At 38.5% G+C, this 16,661-nt stretch overlaps 4 protein-coding genes across 4 annotated transcripts; 2 read left to right on the forward strand and 2 right to left on the reverse strand.

Annotated features, from left to right (window-relative positions):
* Positions 1 to 1,407: 1,407 nt before the first annotated feature.
* Positions 1,408 to 2,140, forward strand: LOC103942988 (WUSCHEL-related homeobox 7-like). Its single transcript, XM_009353178.2, has 2 exons — positions 1,408 to 1,750; positions 1,923 to 2,140. The coding sequence occupies exons 1-2, from the start codon at positions 1,408 to 1,410 to the stop codon at positions 2,117 to 2,119; spliced, it is 540 nt and encodes a 179-aa protein (XP_009351453.1). The 3' UTR covers positions 2,120 to 2,140.
* Positions 2,141 to 4,099: 1,959 nt separating this feature from the next.
* LOC103942449 (26S proteasome non-ATPase regulatory subunit 7 homolog A) lies at positions 4,100 to 7,933 on the forward strand. Its single transcript, XM_009352641.3, has 10 exons — positions 4,100 to 4,353; positions 5,130 to 5,222; positions 5,305 to 5,386; positions 5,991 to 6,087; positions 6,179 to 6,254; positions 6,400 to 6,458; positions 6,632 to 6,754; positions 7,164 to 7,221; positions 7,321 to 7,406; positions 7,533 to 7,933. Exons 1-10 carry the CDS (start codon positions 4,167 to 4,169, stop codon positions 7,602 to 7,604), a joined length of 933 nt encoding a protein of 310 aa, XP_009350916.1. The 5' UTR covers positions 4,100 to 4,166; the 3' UTR covers positions 7,605 to 7,933.
* A 120-nt stretch (positions 7,934 to 8,053) lies between these two features.
* On the reverse strand, positions 8,054 to 9,038 carry LOC103942989. Its single transcript, XM_018646237.2, has one exon. It carries the CDS (start codon positions 8,792 to 8,794, stop codon positions 8,207 to 8,209), a length of 588 nt encoding a protein of 195 aa, XP_018501753.1. The 5' UTR covers positions 8,795 to 9,038; the 3' UTR covers positions 8,054 to 8,206.
* A 632-nt stretch (positions 9,039 to 9,670) lies between these two features.
* LOC103942440 (uncharacterized acetyltransferase At3g50280) lies at positions 9,671 to 11,361 on the reverse strand. Its single transcript, XM_048565567.1, has one exon. It carries the CDS (start codon positions 11,246 to 11,248, stop codon positions 9,758 to 9,760), a length of 1,491 nt encoding a protein of 496 aa, XP_048421524.1. The 5' UTR covers positions 11,249 to 11,361; the 3' UTR covers positions 9,671 to 9,757.
* Between the last annotated feature and the right edge of the window lie 5,300 nt (positions 11,362 to 16,661).

Here is a 16,661-nt window from a genome sequence, read left to right on the forward strand (position 1 = left end):
TCAAACTCCACATAAAAAAATAAATCGCAAGCAAATCTCATGGCGTATATATCATGCTTATAACCATTGTTCAAACTTTTCATTCAAAATAATCCCCTTGTAGGGACAAACCCTAAAGAACAAAACTTCACCTACACTTTTGATCACTCCCAGAATTGGATAGCCTGCTATCAAATGAGAAGTGCGTTTCTAAAATTTTCAATATATATTTCGAACCCTAAAGCAAAAGATGAAGCAAACCGAGTGACTGGAAAAAGGGGGATGTAGTTGCTTACGACAGGAGGCACATGACATAACATAATCCAATATGTCTCCTCTTCTCTTTTCCCTTTTTGGCTGGTCATGAGTTGTCTGTCCCTCCTAAATTTCAATTGTGGTGGCTTTATTGTCGCTTTGTTTATGTTCCCACACTGCGCATCCTTAAAAGGAGGTTTACGATTTCCCCACCCTATTTGACTGAGCTATGATCAGTCTTTAGGGTCAACCTAACTCAGTATCTTTGTCAGTCTGTTGCGAACAAAACCGTTCAATCCAAATCAGACAATGTGTAATTTTGACTTTCACTTGCATCGATCGATCTTTTTTTGCCCTGGATAATTACCTTCATGAGATTTGCACTCTTCTGTATGACCTTTAGCAGACACCAACTAAATTAACTATGAAGCTTGGCCTTACTCACATGTCTTAATTATCTTGGACTTACTATATTAATTATGGACTGTTTGAAAATGATTCTTTAAAAGGTACTTCTGCCAAGAAGTAGGATGAAATTTTTAAGAAACATATGCAAGCGTTTATTAAAAACACTTGAAATACTTGCTAAAAAAAGCACATACACAGAAAGTGTTATTCCAAAACGACTATTTTTTTTAAAGCACTTTCAAATTTGCTCTTATCTAATGTTCCGTAGCATGAGAATTATAAAATTGAAAAGCACAAAAAACCGAAAAAATCTATACTGTGCATATGAACTCAAGAAATATATACAAACCGTAAAATTGTATTATAGTGAAAACTTTCATCTTGTCTGCTCGCCGACCAATGTTGAACATTGGCAGCTTTCGCGCATGTCCCTCTATTTCTAATTTCTATCTCTCTGCGCACAAAAAACGGGGAAAAGATAATTAAAACGAACAAATCCACATAATTATTCAATCTCAAATTCCCTAAAAACAACGCAGACAAATGTATAAACAAAGTGCTGATTTCAATAAATCAAAAACCTTTAAACAATAAAAGATGTAGCGCAAAAAAAATTATAATAATAAAAAAAACCAATGGATCCACTTTAGGGTATTATATATGCACACGGGTTCACACTGTTTGGAGTTCAGAGGCTCAGAAAAAAGGAAGTTCCTGAGGCAGCAGGAGAGACCGGTTTTGTTTCTAGCCATTTGAAGCTGAAATATGGACGATGGCATGCCAGGGTTTTGCATCAAAGGATCGAGTTTTCGCAGTGGTGGTGGCGGTGGTAATGGTAATAGTGGAACCAAGTGCGGGCGTTGGAATCCAACCATTGAACAGGTTAAAGTGCTGACTGACCTGTTCAGGTCTGGACTCCGAACGCCGAGCACTGATCAGATTCAGAAAATCTCTTCTCAGCTAAGCTTTTATGGAAAGATCGAGAGCAAGAACGTCTTTTACTGGTTTCAGAATCACAAAGCCAGAGAAAGACAAAAGCGGCGTAAAGTTTCTATTGATGACAAGGATATCATTCGTCGAGATCAGGAGAACAAGCCGTCTCCAAAACGTACGTTAATTAATCATTAGCTGTTAAAATTTTATCTTTTTTGATGTTCTTCACTTTAGGGTTTTCTAGTATGCACCGGAATTCTGGGCCGCACATCTAATCATGAGTGTTCAAACTCTCAGTTAATATTTTTCTTTGCTGATGTCGTGGTTTTATGTTCCGTTCATTGCAGAAATAAATCAGGTTTCGGAGCCGGCGAGAGTGATTGAGACCCTTCAACTTTTCCCGATAAACTCTTTAAACGAATCTGAAGGAGAGAAGCTGAGATTTCATGCAAATGAATATTGCAAGGAGACATCAGCTTTTACTTACACTGTTGGGGCAGAAATGGACCTTCCACCTTTGGATCTGCGCTTAAGTTTCCAATAATTTACATGCTTCAAATTTATGAGAAAATGAACGAAAAAAAAAAGAAGCTCCAGCTAGCTAGCTAGTAGCCATGGCTGCCATTTGTAGAATTTAGGGTTTAGCAGCTGGCATGAAGGGTCAACAGAAAGGTAAGGAGGGAGAGATAGAGGTTGAAAAGTTTACGCAGTATTGACGCTAATTTGAGTTGTTGAATTAAAATATTGGAAAATTCTTGGACATTCTTCTCTGCATGTGCACTTTCTTGTTGTTATTAATTTCTCTGTGATTTACTCTGTTGGGTTTCTTGTTTGTATGAATGGCTTGGAAATCGGAACTTTCTCTTGGCCACGTGAGAAATGTCTCCTTGGGCTGCAAAATTGTGAATGGAATTGCTACACTTGGCCTTGGTCATATGACTCATATACCTTTTACTTACCTTGGGTCTGCTTCCCCACTTGCCCACAGCTCTCATTTTATCCTTACCAAGTAATGGCAACTACCAAAACTATTCTTAAATTTCATTTGGAGATTCTAAACCTGCTCTTTCATGCGGATCTGAGCGTATTTACATTATTTGATCGGATGTGTTATCTCTTATGCACTCGAGTTTGAATTCTTTCTATACAATTGGAATTAGATTAAAATATAATATTGTCGTTCAGAAAAATTGGCCATTCATGAATAACTTAAAGCTCCGGTTCTGGAATCTCATACATTGAGAGTAGTTTTGGAAGTTGTAATAATAAATAGTGATAGCATAAGAGTAATTTAACAAAAGGGATATTCGAGCTTAATACCCATTTCAATATTGAAACGAGAAGTGTGACTCTTCTAGTTCAAATTAAAGGGGAGTGTATACAACTTGTTTACTTCTTATTTACCTATGACATTTCAAAGAGTGAAATTGTTGTATATACTGTGTCATTTTATTTAGGAAAATTATAAACACACACTTTAGATGGTCCGAACACTCTAGATGGTCCGAACCACTTACAAGAGGAATTCTGGACATGGCCTTATGCAAGAGGAACCAACGTTCCTTCATGTGCAGCGTCTGCTTATATTCATGATATTTCTGCTTCTACCAGCTATCGTTTTAGATGATTTTTTTCATGTGTTTTCTTTGTAAGTGGGGTTCCCTTATCGTGTTACTTGCTATGTTATTTCCATCAATGAGGCTTGGCTTTATGTCCCCCTCATTTGTATTTCCATTCTTATCTTAATAAGATGATGGGGTTGAAAAAAAAAAGAAAAGAAAAAAAAAGGCCATACAACCATACTCGTAAACCTGGAGTCCCCATGTTTAATTTGCTGACCTTGGCTCACCCAAATAGTCTTCCTGTGTGCCTTGCTTATGCCCCATCCGCCAGGGCGGACGTAAGAACCTCTCCTCATGTAGGTACAAACTTCATTGCAAAGGTTCCGCTCTTTTCTAAATGAGTGGGACAATCTACCTAATCTGATTGTGGGACGTAAGAATCTCACCCTGCCATGGAATGGTTTTGAGACGAGCATGTATGAGTACTCTGATACAAGTGTCAGGGCCATAACAATAACATGACCGGCTAGAATGATTTGTTTTTAGCATGTCGGTGATATCTTATATTTGTGTCGTTGAAACTAGTCTATATATTTTCGACAAATTATCTCCGACATTTTAATTTTTATTTTCACAAAACCTGAGACTAATAATAGAAAGTGACTTTTTTATAATCGAAACATTTGTATTTCAACATCACTTTAGCCAAAAGCTCAAAAAAAAAAAAAAAAAAAAGGATAAACAATTTGCGAAAGGCCGAAAAGCAATGAAGTTTACCGTAATAAAGCCCATAAATCTTAGGCTCAATGTCACAACATGGGCTTTGCGGCCCAACGCATTTCTCCAGAAGCAAACAAAAGTATTTCACATATAATATTGGTGTGAGAACCGGAAGGAAACAGAACAACAGCCGAGCAAGCAGCTTTTTACAGACAAATTATAGGGAGAAAGGTTTCCTGCGGGAGAAGCTAACTCAAAAATTTCCGCAAAAAAGCAGGAAAATTCAGAGAAAGCAGAAGAAATCTAGCAATGGATGTGATCAAAACGCAGCAAATCTCATCGAGGCCGATCGAAAAGGTGATAGTTCACCCGCTGGTTCTGCTCAGCATCGTCGACAACTACAACAGGGTCGCCAAAGACAGTCGCAAGCGCGTCGTCGGAGTTCTGCTCGGCTCGTCGTTCAAAGGCACCGTCGACGTCACCAACAGCTACGCCGGTTCGTTTATTTCTCGCTCTTTTACTCCCGCAGCTTCTCGGCTCTGTCTGGATCTCGTTTGCTTTTATTTATTTTTAAATAATTTTATTGAATTTTCGATTTTTTTATCTGATTAAGGAAGTTTTGAATTTGAATTTGAATTTTGCTCCGGCTGTTGTTAATTATTGTTTGCTTAGTGGGAAAAATTGGTCTTTAAGCTCTATATATCTGCTGCTTTGCGCTTGAAATTAAATTGGCTGAACAAATTTATCTTGCATTTGTATGCTGATATATGAATTAGTACTCACGTAATTTAGACCAAGTTTCAAAATTTAGATGTACAAAAGGTAAAGTAATGCAATTTGATAATTCATTTCGGGTTGAACTCGGAGGTACTGATGTCTTTGTAGCATAAATGTGCAAATATTTGCTTTCCGAATGCGTAGACTCGTGCAATTTGGAGATTTATTAGTGTATGTACGGCACAATATGCTTTCTATTTCAGCTTCCTATTGAATTGTACGTTCCTTCGTTGTTGGTCTCTACACTTGCGTTCTTGTACTGCTTTGACTTCGAGATTGCTTGTTGGTTTTCCGAGAGATTGTGATGTAGCGTCAGCCTCGAGCTTGTCCCCTTAAATTTAACTTGTTAGTTTGGTTTGTGCTCTTATTAGACTAGAAGATTTCTTATTTTGCCTTTCCATGTTTTATTTTATAATTTTTATTCTAAAACCTTTTATGTTTCCAGTTCAAGCACGTTACTTTTGACTCATATAATACATGAATTTCTGTTCTCAGTGCCCTTTGAAGAGGATGACAAGGACCCAAGTATCTGGTTTCTTGATCACAACTACCACGAAGCCATGTATTCCATGGCAAAGAGAATAAATGGTACTAATCAAGGATACATCTCTTATTTCCGATACATACATTATATGTTATGATGAAAAGATTGACACATAATTTTTTGCAGCTAAGGAGCATGTTGTGGGATGGTACAGCACAGGGCCCAAATTGCGAGAAAATGACTTGGACATTCACGGTTTATTTAATGAGTAAGTTTCTCAGCTCTATGCAAACAGTGCTACTTGGACCTGAGATTCCATTAGGCTATGAATATCATGAATGCTTCCTATAAGTTATAACAAGGCTGGTCAACAAAATTAATTTGAGGGACTTCATGGAGATAAACTGAGACGTGTAAGGTTCATATTGCTCACACTGAGATTGGAGAAACTAAGTCCTCCATTGACTAAAACTAGAAGAAGCAAAAGTGCACTTCTTCCGGTTCTCCCCTTCTTTTTTTTCTCTTTACTCCTCATTGTGTTATACCGTTTTGTTGGTGTAACTTGAAGTTTGGTAAAAACAGTAACTAAGATGGCTGAGATTATGGAAATTTTGAGGTTGTGCATCAGTTATCTGTAAATTATTGATGGTTGGTTAAGAAGAAGCACTATATCTGTAAACAGTAACTATTGATGGTTGTATTTAATAAAACAGTTGAAATATTCTGGCATACTTATTTAGTTTTTTATCTCTATCGCGGCAGAACATTATTAAATTTAGCATCCATCTACAGGCACATACTTCCCTTTCTTATACTTTCGTTAATATTTATCTTTTTGTCCCCCTATATCATGTTTTCCTTTTGATTTTCAGCTATGTTCCAAATCCTGTCTTGGTCATTATAGATGTCCAACCTAAGGAGCTGGGAATACCCACAAAAGCTTACTGTACTGTTGAAGAGGTTAAAGAGGTAGAATCACAATTTTTTTACATTGCTTTTCTTAACTTGAAATCTGGTTTTAATGCTACAAACTTGAATTAACATTTCGGTATGGGTACAGAATGCTACCCAGAAAAGTCAGAAGGTGTTTGTTCATGTGCCTTCTGAAATTGCTGCCCATGAAGTTGAGGAAATTGGTATGCCCTCCTTTATTTTAACATTGATTGGAATGACTTCTAACTTATTGCGTTCACATTTTAATTTTTGCTTTCCTTTGTGCGTTGGTGGGTGTCATTTTGATCCTACATATGGTTTTTATTTACCATTTTTCCCTTTTAACAGGAGTGGAACACTTGCTTAGAGACGTAAAGGATACAACCATCAGCACTCTTGCAACAGAGGTTCGGTTTTATTAGATTTTCATTTAGCATTTTCGCTTTTTATTCACTCACAAACAGACATGCATGTCTGTGAATATGGATGTGTGTGCACCAGTGTATGTTGTTGAAATGATTAGAGTTTCTTATGAGTATAAAAGGCAATACAAAAAACTTAGTATCCTATCCTTGTACAGGTTACAGGGAAACTCACAGGTTTGAAGGGATTGGAAGCAAGACTTAAAGAGATTCGGGGTTATCTCGACCTTGTTATTGATGGCAAGCTCCCATTAAACCACGAGATATTGTACCACCTACAGGTCTGGCTTTGGCTTACCATATATATAGTACAAGCCATAATCTGATATCTCTCCAACTTTTATGAGGTTTTGGTGCAAGTTTGATTTATATCTAACTTTTGTAGCTCCACAATGAAATATGGTTCTTCTATGTATTTGCCGCCTATTGATAATTAGTAAAACTAATGAAAAGGGCTTGAAAACTTTGAGTTTAACGAAAAGGACAAAAATGTGTTATAAGTGAATAGTACCAGGATTGACTCTTTAGAGTAAAAATGTGGTTTTTCGTTAAAGTGAACAATACCGGAAGCTTTTCGTTAAATACTTTTGTTGCTCCAAATGAAATATGGTTCTATATATTCGCCCCTATTGATAATTTCACCATCAAACTTGGTAATTTTTCTTATTTCGCTATTCAAAATTCATGCAGGATGTGTTCAATCTACTTCCAAATCTTAATGTTTCTGATTTGGTCAAGGCCTTTTCAGGTAAACCCAACCTTTCGCATAAACCGCTTTTTGGTTAGATTTGTTCTTGTGCAAATGCTTCTTTTGTTAGAGAGTTCATGTTCTTGTTGTCATGTGCAGTGAAAACAAATGATATGATGTTGGTTATTTATCTTTCATCCCTCATCCGAAGTGTTATCGCTCTTCACAACTTGATCAACAACAAGGTGAGATGCATTTCCATGAATGTATTACTTTATTATTAGGATTCCTCTTTTACATCAATACAAGAGACGACATCATTCTTTGTCTGCTCATCACGATTTTATTGTGAAAATTTTGGAATATTTCAGATGCACAATAAGGAGCACGAAAAGGCAGAAGACTCTAAACAAGTTGCTGTATCAGCTGCCGCTGGAAGCTAGAAGTATTTAAATTTCGCTCGGACTTTAGAGGGGCGTCATCTGTTGGACGAAGATAACCGATGCGCTTGATGGATTTTGAGTTTGATTTGGAGGGATGCATAGGACATGCCTCCTTAGCAATCAACCTAATCTTTAGCTATGCCCCAGACGCTGCTCACTTCCTTTCGAACATATGATTTCCGGGTTCTCGAGCGATAATGGAGATACTTGTCTTGTATTCTAAAATTTCCGTTGATTTCCTTCTTTTTCCTTTGTTGACGCCTTGTTCCATCCGTGTTAGTAACCTAATGAAATTGGAACCGAAATATCGATCCTTGATTTTCCGTTCATTTCCAAACGCATAGCGTTTGAAGTATTCAGATTCATGATTTCTCGTGCGTTTACAAGCAACCAGTGCTTAAAAAGTACAGGGGTTCTAAATTACGATTCGGTTCAAACCGAGAACATCATTAGAAAATAAGTACGTTATCAAATTAAGTCGAAACGATTACAAAATCAAATTCATATGTTTCTCTGAGTAATTTTTGGAGGGTACAGGATTTGAAGTTAAAACATGATGTTAATTTGCAGATGTTGAGTTTTTTTTTTTTTCACTCTTTCACTCAGTCTTCTTCTTCTTCGGTCTGAAACGCTTGCTGGAACTCGGCATCCATGACAACCCCATCCATAACATGCACCACGCTCGCCTTCCTCCTCACATCAACCCTCTCCGACCGAACTCCGTTCACCACCACCGCCCCGTCCTCCTCCTTCGACAACCACAGCGTAAACCCAGATATCGAATCGTACGACAGCTCCTTCCCAATCGGCACATTGTCCGAAGCAATACTCCTCGGCACCGTCGAGAACCCCAGCACTCGCGAAATTATCGCGTAAGTGTCGTTCATCTTCTCGGGCGACAAGCTATCCTTCCATCTCAGCCGCAGATCGCGCGCGAAGGCTCTCTCCGAAGGGAGGAACACGGTGAAGGGAAGATCTTCCGGCAGCATTTCGAGCGTCATTTCTCCGAACTTCCCGATCGGTAATTTGTCGTTTTGTGAGGCTTTTCGGCTGGCTTTTGTGGCGACGTATGGTCCGAGCGGGATGTCTGGAAGCCGCAGTATTGAGATTGTGAGGATTACGAAACAAGAAATCGACACGAACCCGAATACGAATACAATCGGGTTTCTGAGAATCCGGGTTCTACTCATCGTCTGAGGTTCAGGACGGTCCGGATCTGGAGACGCGGCGGCAGGGAAGGCGTTTGATTCAGCCGAGATGGAGTTGCTGCTGAGGTCCAACTCCAGTTTCCGGCTGTCGAGAAGTTGAGACGAAGGCTGATGAAGCCTGAGATTTTGGGTTGTAAGAATTTTAAAAGCGTCGAGATTGATGCGACGTCGTACTCTTGCTGGACTCAGTGAAGAGACTTAACATCAATGCGGCCCAAACATTAGCCTCAAAACTACATCTATGGTTTGATTATAAACTAGGTTTACTGTTTGACACATAGTACGTTTATAATAACAAAATTAAGAAAAATTACGTTTATAAAATATGTCAGTCAATAATTGAAGCTACTGAGATGTCATATTTATTTTAAATGCAGAAGATTTAATCTCACTTCAGTTGATTAAGATAATATGCTTGTCTTTATCCTAGTTGACTATCGTACTTTGCATATATGTAGGTCTTGAAGGAAAAAAGGAATTAAAAATTGTAACGAAAATTAATACACATCTAAAATGACATAAGAAAATACTTATATTACAAATAAAAAGGAATTCACAAATAGACAGCAGTACATCCCTCCCTTTGTTCTTCCAGACCAGATTAATCACCCCCGTTCAACCCAATCCCACATCAGCACCCAGGGGCCCATAGTAATCCAACGGTCATTGGAGACTACTGATCGAATTTCATTCTTTGATCAAGGAGAAATTTTTCAAAATAACTGGAACGCGGATGATAAATTACATATTTTTATATAACTAGTTTAAAATTTTATTTTTTAAATACTGACACATAATATATTATCTTATATTCTGATCACATTGAAAAATCTCTCTTGACGAGAAATTTTTCGATGCGACTAATCCTCCCTACATTCACCCACATCCTATCTTTTTACCTCTTCCTTCTAAGCTTTAAACAAAATATAACGTCATTTTACAGGCTCAGCTGGACACGTATTGCATGAACTCAGAATCTGTTTCGAGACCAGCCATTGCGTCAGGCGCCAAAACCACCTCGAGGTCAACGCTGCCACCTCCTTCCCTCCCCGGAAACGCCGATATCTTCCCGTCGAACTTATTCGCCCGCCCGCTCCGAATCGCCATCGGCCGCCCCCACCCGAAATCGTTGTCGTACATCGGGAACCTCGGCGAGCTCCCCATCGTCATCATCGCACCGTCGAAGTTCCCAAGCGGGAACACCCGCGGGTTCCGTTCCCAATCCTCAATGACGCCCCGCACACTATTATTATCGTGCGCCTTCACACTCTTGTTCAGTTGCTCCGCGCACCACTTTGTGTCGTGCGACAGCACCTCTTCCGCCGTCGCGTACGTCGGGATGCTCTGAATCGCGTTCCCGAAGTAGAATGCGTCCAGTTTTGGCTCCAGCCTGTGACGGCAGTTCACCGCCATTCTGAACGTCGTCATTTGGGACGACGGCAGGTTCCTCGCGCGCGTCACGGATCGCCAGAGCAGCGCGCAGAGCGACTGAAACGACGAGATCTCCTCCGTAGTTTTGGAGTTCGCGTTCGAAGTTTTGAACCAGTTTTCAATAATTGACGTCACTCTCGCGCCGTTATCGTTGTTTTGGTAGGGGTCGTTACTCTGCTTCCCAAGAATCTCGACGGCGCTCAGCAAAACGTCTTCGCTTTCAGACCATTTTTTGTTGTTGGTTCGGGCCTTGAGCTTTTGTATAGCTTCTCTGCTGAAGCTGAAAATTCTCTCCCGCAATGGCTCGTCCACGTCGAATGTGACTTTCGGACCGCCGTCTGGGAATCGTAGCACTGCAGGCGAGATCAGAACCGAGTTCCGGCTGAAGTCCGGCTGCCTCGTGATTGTCAATTTTTTGTAGTTATAATTCTCATTCGGTGATAGTGAAGATGCTCGGCAGAGCTCCGCGAAGGTGTTGAAGAAGTTCCAGAAGGAGGTGCCGTCGGTGACGGCGTGGTTGACGGAGCATCCGATAAAAACGGCGTCGTTGAGCTCAGTGACCTGGACGGCCAGGATTGCGTTGTGATGGCCAGTGTAGCTGACGGTCCTGTCGAAGGCGAACAACTCCTTGACGCAATCGGGGACGTCAGCAGGGCCCAAAACATCTCTGATTGAGAGACTGGGGGCGGACGCGTGGATGAAGTCGGCGCCAGCATCGTTGCAGCTGATGTACACCTGGCCGGTGGGATAGGTGGTTAGTCTGCCAGCCAATGGGTGGAAGCGGGAGAGGGTTTGGGAGAGGGAGCTTTTGAGGAGGGGGATGAGGGTGGAGGGGATGATGGGGTAGGGAGGGAGGGGGAAGAGGAGGCCCTTCTGGATGTAATGGCAGGAGAGCATGGGGAGGTCGGAGACGGAGAGGGGGAGGTCGTCGAGGGAGGAGGGCAGGTCAGGGAAGACGGTGCATTTGGAAATGATTAGAGACATTGGCGAATCGGAAGAAGGCATTCTTTGAAATTTTTAGGGATAATCGAAGAATTGTTGCTTCGTCTTCTTCTTCTTCGGAGGATGGCCAAGTCTGTGTAGGTTAAACTGGAGTAGTGAGGAGGAGTGAGGAAAAGTGTGGGAGTTGGGAGTGGTATTTATAGGTGGGATTGGGGATTTGGGTTCATGAATGTGCATACGTACGATTTGTGGTTTAGCTGATGTTCCCCTTTGTTATTATTTGCTGATTTGGCTATCATGGACTTCTTAATTTTTAATTTTTGTGTTCCATGAGTATGTGTGTGTGTGTGTCTGATGATACATTGACTATGGGCTGTTTGGGGTTACTTCTAAATATATTTTTTTTAAGAAAAATGCTCGGAATGTTATATTTATGTTTATATTGGTATAATATTTGATTTGATAAGTAATATGTTTATGCTATGTTAATTAATGAATTTTTGGTATTGAATTTTAGTCATATCAATCATTTGTCATATTATATGGTACACTAATGTAATACAAATATATGGTGATGCAACGCATGCGTAAAAGGGATACAAACGTATACCCTGAAGAACAAAGTTTTCTGAATCCATTAGAGTTTAAGAGAAAACCCAAAGGTCGTTTAATTAATTCTGAAATTGATGATTACAATAGGAGCCAAAGGGTTTAAATAGACTTAATCTGACCTTGGTAAGTTTATAGGAGGTCTTAAGAAATACAAAACGTTAATAAGATGGAAAAATGAAAATTTTTATTTTTATTACAAACTTTAAAACGCTATTTTTGAAGCCTAAACTATCATTTTGACCTTAAACATGACAAGCTTGTGATCTAACCATGAGGCGTTCTTCTCACAATTCCCTTTAAAACGACATATATATGTGCAATTCTGACACCCGAATATTTCTTGATGGCTTTTTTGTCGCCATATCGATTAAATCCAATATTTCCGAACCTTAATTCTTCTTTTCCAAAATTTGAGACATTTTATTTTCTTTATCTTTTTTCATCAGAATTGACTCATATCTCTCCTACATCATATGATCTCCATAATACTCTAATCGAAGCATTTAGTACGTGCTTTTTCAAAAAGTTTTTTTTTTTGTTTATGAACTAGACACATTAAAATTTTTTGGCCTCTTAAGAACAAAATTTGAAGGATTTGGTCAGGACTTTCTATCTCTCCAAAAGCTCTCTCCCTCGACAAAACCCTAGCCGGCTGTTTCCATCGTCGCCAAAGGCTATGGTTGGGGGCCGATGGCAGCTTCCCTCCTAGCCTTTTCTCCCTTCTTTTTCCCCCTTCTTCCCCCTTTTTCTCCATCTCAACCTTCTCCTCCTCGACATCCATGACTTTCTTCCCCCCAACATCATGTTGACTTCTCCTTTTCGGCCTTCACCTACCTCATCTCCCCTCCTATGCTTATCTCCTACCTTTTTGTGTGTAGCATTCATCGGATTTATGCCTTGTACCCTGATATGGGCATGCCCTTTCAAGATTTTTTTGTTTTGGTATTGGCTTTTCTTGGCGTGGGGTGGATTCGAGCTGCAGGTGGTTTGGATCCATCTTCTTCAACTCTTTTATAGGGTAGTATGACCTTCCTCATTTGGTTCCAGTGGCTGCACTGTTGTGTGCACTCAGATTTGACGGTTCGACTTGTTCTGACGGCTTAGCTTGATCTGGTGGCTAGGCTTGTGCGGCTCGGACCTGGTGGCTCTACTGCCTGTTACAGTTAGCCGTTTTGGTGCTCGATGTGTGGATGCCAGTACCTCACTCAGGCGAATTTATAGGTGGTCTTGGCCTGTGTGCCTCATCCCCATCTGTGATGAGTGGACCAATGGATTCCTTCTCGGAGTAGTGCAGTTGTTTTCACTCGCCTTATGTGCACCGTGGTGGCGCTGTTGTTTTCGCTAGATTTGTCTTCACCTTTGTGCGATGCGTTATGTAGTCTCGTCTATCAACAGTGACTTGATGTGGTCTTGCTCTACCGTGATAACTTTATGTCACTACTACAAAAGTACTCAGTAGTATCGTTCTAAAAAACGACAAGAAAACCCTATTTATGTCGGATATTAGCAAAAAATCCGACAAAAATTCATGAAGTGGCAGATAAAATAACCAACAACATTGCATGAGTCACGACAAGGCTTTTCCTGTCAGATATGACTCTTAATCAGCCAAGAAAATAGTATCGGATACAAGTGACATTAATACTCCTCTCGGTTATAGGGGACATCAATTGTTGAGAAATCCAGTTAGATATAAAGGCAATGATGTCACATTTAATAAAAATATAAAAGAATATAAACTAAATTTATGTTTTGAATAAAAGTAAAAATAAACAAAAATGCTCCTTTATCCGACACCCATGCTCATTTAAAAAAATTAAAAAATTAAAATTCCATATCTGTCATAAATGCTTCCATTGGTAATGTTCTTTAACAATAAATCTCATTATACAAAGTGTTTATACAACAAAATAAAGAAAACATAATGATTTTATTTTAAAAAAAGGGACAATTGGTAGCAAGTCACGGTTATCCACTTCTGCCGAGGGCCGGGAAGACTCACAGAGGTATTTCAGTCTTCCCTTGGCCACAAGTCTGGCTTCCACTCTAGCAGCGGATTTCGAACCTGAGACCTCCAATTTTTAGTTTTAAAGAAGCCTCGTAATCCGCCTTTTACCACTGGACCACCAGTTCGTAGTTAAAAAACATAATGATGACTTTTCCTTTTTCCTATCTTCTTTTCCTTTTCTTCTTTTCTTCATCAGTGCTACCTTTCTCCTTTCCCCCTCTTCTTATTTCGGTGCTCTTCACTGCAGAACAACAGTCCATCACATGAGAAAACATGAATTAAGAAAATCTCAACAGCAATTGATGCCAAAAACATCACTAAATACTAACAAATTAGATAAAATAAATATGGTTTAAATAGAACAATGTATGAGAAATTTGATAATTAGCAAATTAGTATAAAAATAGATTGAATTGCACAAAAACTACAAAACCATAATAAAATTAGGGAACTAAAAATTTTTAGTTAACTCGAAAAAGTTGAAACAAAATCCATCACTAATTACCTCAGATAAGCAAAATCTCTTACACACAATAGAAAACGGGAGTAGGAAAGCGAGACATTTCTAGTGTTTCACATAAATCCTGTGTTGTCATCCTAGAGAGAGAAGACGGGGAGATGAGATCGGCGACTATCATGGAGAGAATGATGGAGGAACTGAATGAAGTGGATAAAAAAGCATGCTAAGAAGATGAAATGACAAGAAGGAAGGGGAGAAAAGAAGAAAGAGATGCCAAAAAGAAGAAGGGGGAAACGAAAAGGAAATGAAGGTGAAGAGGAGAATAAGACAGGAGAGAGGAGAAGGGGAGAAGAGAAAGAGAAGGAAAGAAGGAGGAGAGGAAAATGAATGCAGCGAGAAGGAGAAGAAACTGGGGAAGGGAGAAGGCAACAGTGCAAGGAAGAAGGAGAGCGGTTTTATAATGTAGAATTGGTAGTATTGTCGGTTAAAACTAACAACAATGTAAAAATGTGTTCGACACACTTTCCTATTATCGTTGAATAGAACCGACAACACACTTTTCAACGTAAAGAATGGTGGGAAATATCCCATCCAAAATTTGCCACAATTTAAAAATATAAAATAATAATTGTGTCGGATATAACCGACAAAGTTATTATAAAAAATTTGAAAATATTTGTGTCAGATATAACCGCCAGAGTTAGTATTAAAAATTTGAAAATAATACAATGTAATATGACACATTACTTACTCATGTTGGATATATCTGCTAGAATTGGTTAAAATTATTTAAAAAATAAATCTAGTGGAGTTAAGGTCCCGCTTCATTATTCTTGTTAGAAAGTAGTGCATTAATGTCGGATATAAGCGACAGTAGTACTTTGTTATCCGACACTTTTTAAACATGTTGTCGGAAATATTTTATCCAACAGTAATAGTATAAAACCGCCACCACTCTCTGACACATTAAACCAATTTTGTAGTAGTGTGTGGCCTCGTTGTTCAGGGATGACCATTATGGCTGCTGGTATTGCTCTGTTGCGGCTCTCGTTTATTGTGAGATATCTGTACTAGTGGCACTTGTGAGCTTGGCAGTTGTGTGTTCATGCTTGTGGTAGTCTACTAGGGGTTTACTCTTATTTGTCTGTTTGCCCAAATTCACTCTAGATCAATTTGTTGGTCACTGGAGCTATGTACCCAATAAAACCCTTGTATTTGTTTCTGTTGATTAATGAAAGAGCATATTATCGTTTCTTGTCAAAAAAAAAAAAAAAAAAAAAAGAAAAAGAAAAAGAAAAAAAAAAAAAGAAGAAGAACAAAATTTGAAGACATGCCCGCTCTCTCTCTTTCTTACTAGCCCTGATATGCTTGAAATACTGTCAAAATAGCATCAAAACTGCAGATACGTTTTTTTCATTCCATATTAGGACTAACTTTGGTAATACGATAGCATTCTCGGTAAGTTTCTCTTTATATGTGGTTCTCGTTTTATCTTTATTCTCACAAAATCCTTGTGGAAAGAAAGAGAATATATGCAATGGAGACAGAGAAGTTTTTCTTCTCATTGCGGCGCTTCTTATTGGATTTGGAAACTATATGCCCAAAATCCCTAGCGAGCTAGCTTCTTATTGTATTTGCATCCTGCACCGGAAGAGAAGTACAATTTGATCAGCTTGGTGCCATCTTTTGTTGACTTCAATTCAATTTCCACAGCCAAACTAAACTGATGACCTGCAGATCTCTCACCACCGTGGCAACTTTAAAATATTGTACGCGTTGACTGTTGACGAGCTAGCCACAGTATTTTATATATATATATATATATATATATATATATATATATATATATATACACGAGAAATTAGATTATTATCTCTTCTTTTGTTACTTCATTGATTAAAACCTTATTATTTTTCAATTTTTGATTAAGATAGTTGGGTATTAATAACATCATTAATTATTTCAATAATACAATATTTTTTATTGTTAAATATATTCATTTAGTGTTAAAAATGCTACAATTAGTATATTTATATTTATGGCTAAATTTTTTATCATATATTTTTATTTTTAGTTTGTACCCATTTTTAATTTGCAAACCTTTTTTTAATTTGCACCAATTTTTGTTTTCAATTTTAATTTGTACCCATATATTAATTTCTTTTTATGCCCATATTTTTTAAAATTTTATTTGTATTTGTGTCCATGTGTTTACCGTCACGTGACATTGTATAATTAATCAATGATAGAAAAATTACAAATAGTATATTTATGTTTTATGGCTAAACTTTGTATCATATATTTATATTTTTAGTTTGTACCCACTTTTAATTTGCAATCTTTTTTAAATTTGTAGTATTTTCTTTTTAGTTTTAATATGTACCCATGTATTAATT

Source organism: the organism of the source record quoted next, unplaced genomic scaffold (genome assembly GCF_019419815.1).
Source record: "Pyrus x bretschneideri cultivar Hongxiangsu unplaced genomic scaffold, Pyrus_bretschneideri_v1 Contig4, whole genome shotgun sequence".
Classification (NCBI taxonomy): Eukaryota; Viridiplantae; Streptophyta; class Magnoliopsida; order Rosales; family Rosaceae; genus Pyrus; species Pyrus x bretschneideri.

Excerpts from the sequence above, each read along its gene's own strand:
- LOC103942440 (XM_048565567.1), bottom strand. The coding sequence starts at position 11,248 with ATGCCTTCTTCCGATTCGCCAATGTCTCTAATCATTTCCAAATGCACC.
- LOC103942988 (XM_009353178.2), top strand. The coding sequence starts at position 1,408 with ATGGACGATGGCATGCCAGGGTTTTGCATCAAAGGATCGAGTTTTCGC. Across the intron at positions 1,751-1,922 it reads GAACAAGCCGTCTCCAAAAC|AAATAAATCAGGTTTCGGAG; the intron begins GTACGTTAATTA and ends CGTTCATTGCAG.
- LOC103942989 (XM_018646237.2), bottom strand. The coding sequence starts at position 8,794 with ATGAGTAGAACCCGGATTCTCAGAAACCCGATTGTATTCGTATTCGGG.
- LOC103942449 (XM_009352641.3), top strand. The coding sequence starts at position 4,167 with ATGGATGTGATCAAAACGCAGCAAATCTCATCGAGGCCGATCGAAAAG. Across the intron at positions 7,222-7,320 it reads TTTGGTCAAGGCCTTTTCAG|TGAAAACAAATGATATGATG; the intron begins GTAAACCCAACC and ends TGTCATGTGCAG. Across the intron at positions 7,407-7,532 it reads ACAACTTGATCAACAACAAG|ATGCACAATAAGGAGCACGA; the intron begins GTGAGATGCATT and ends GGAATATTTCAG.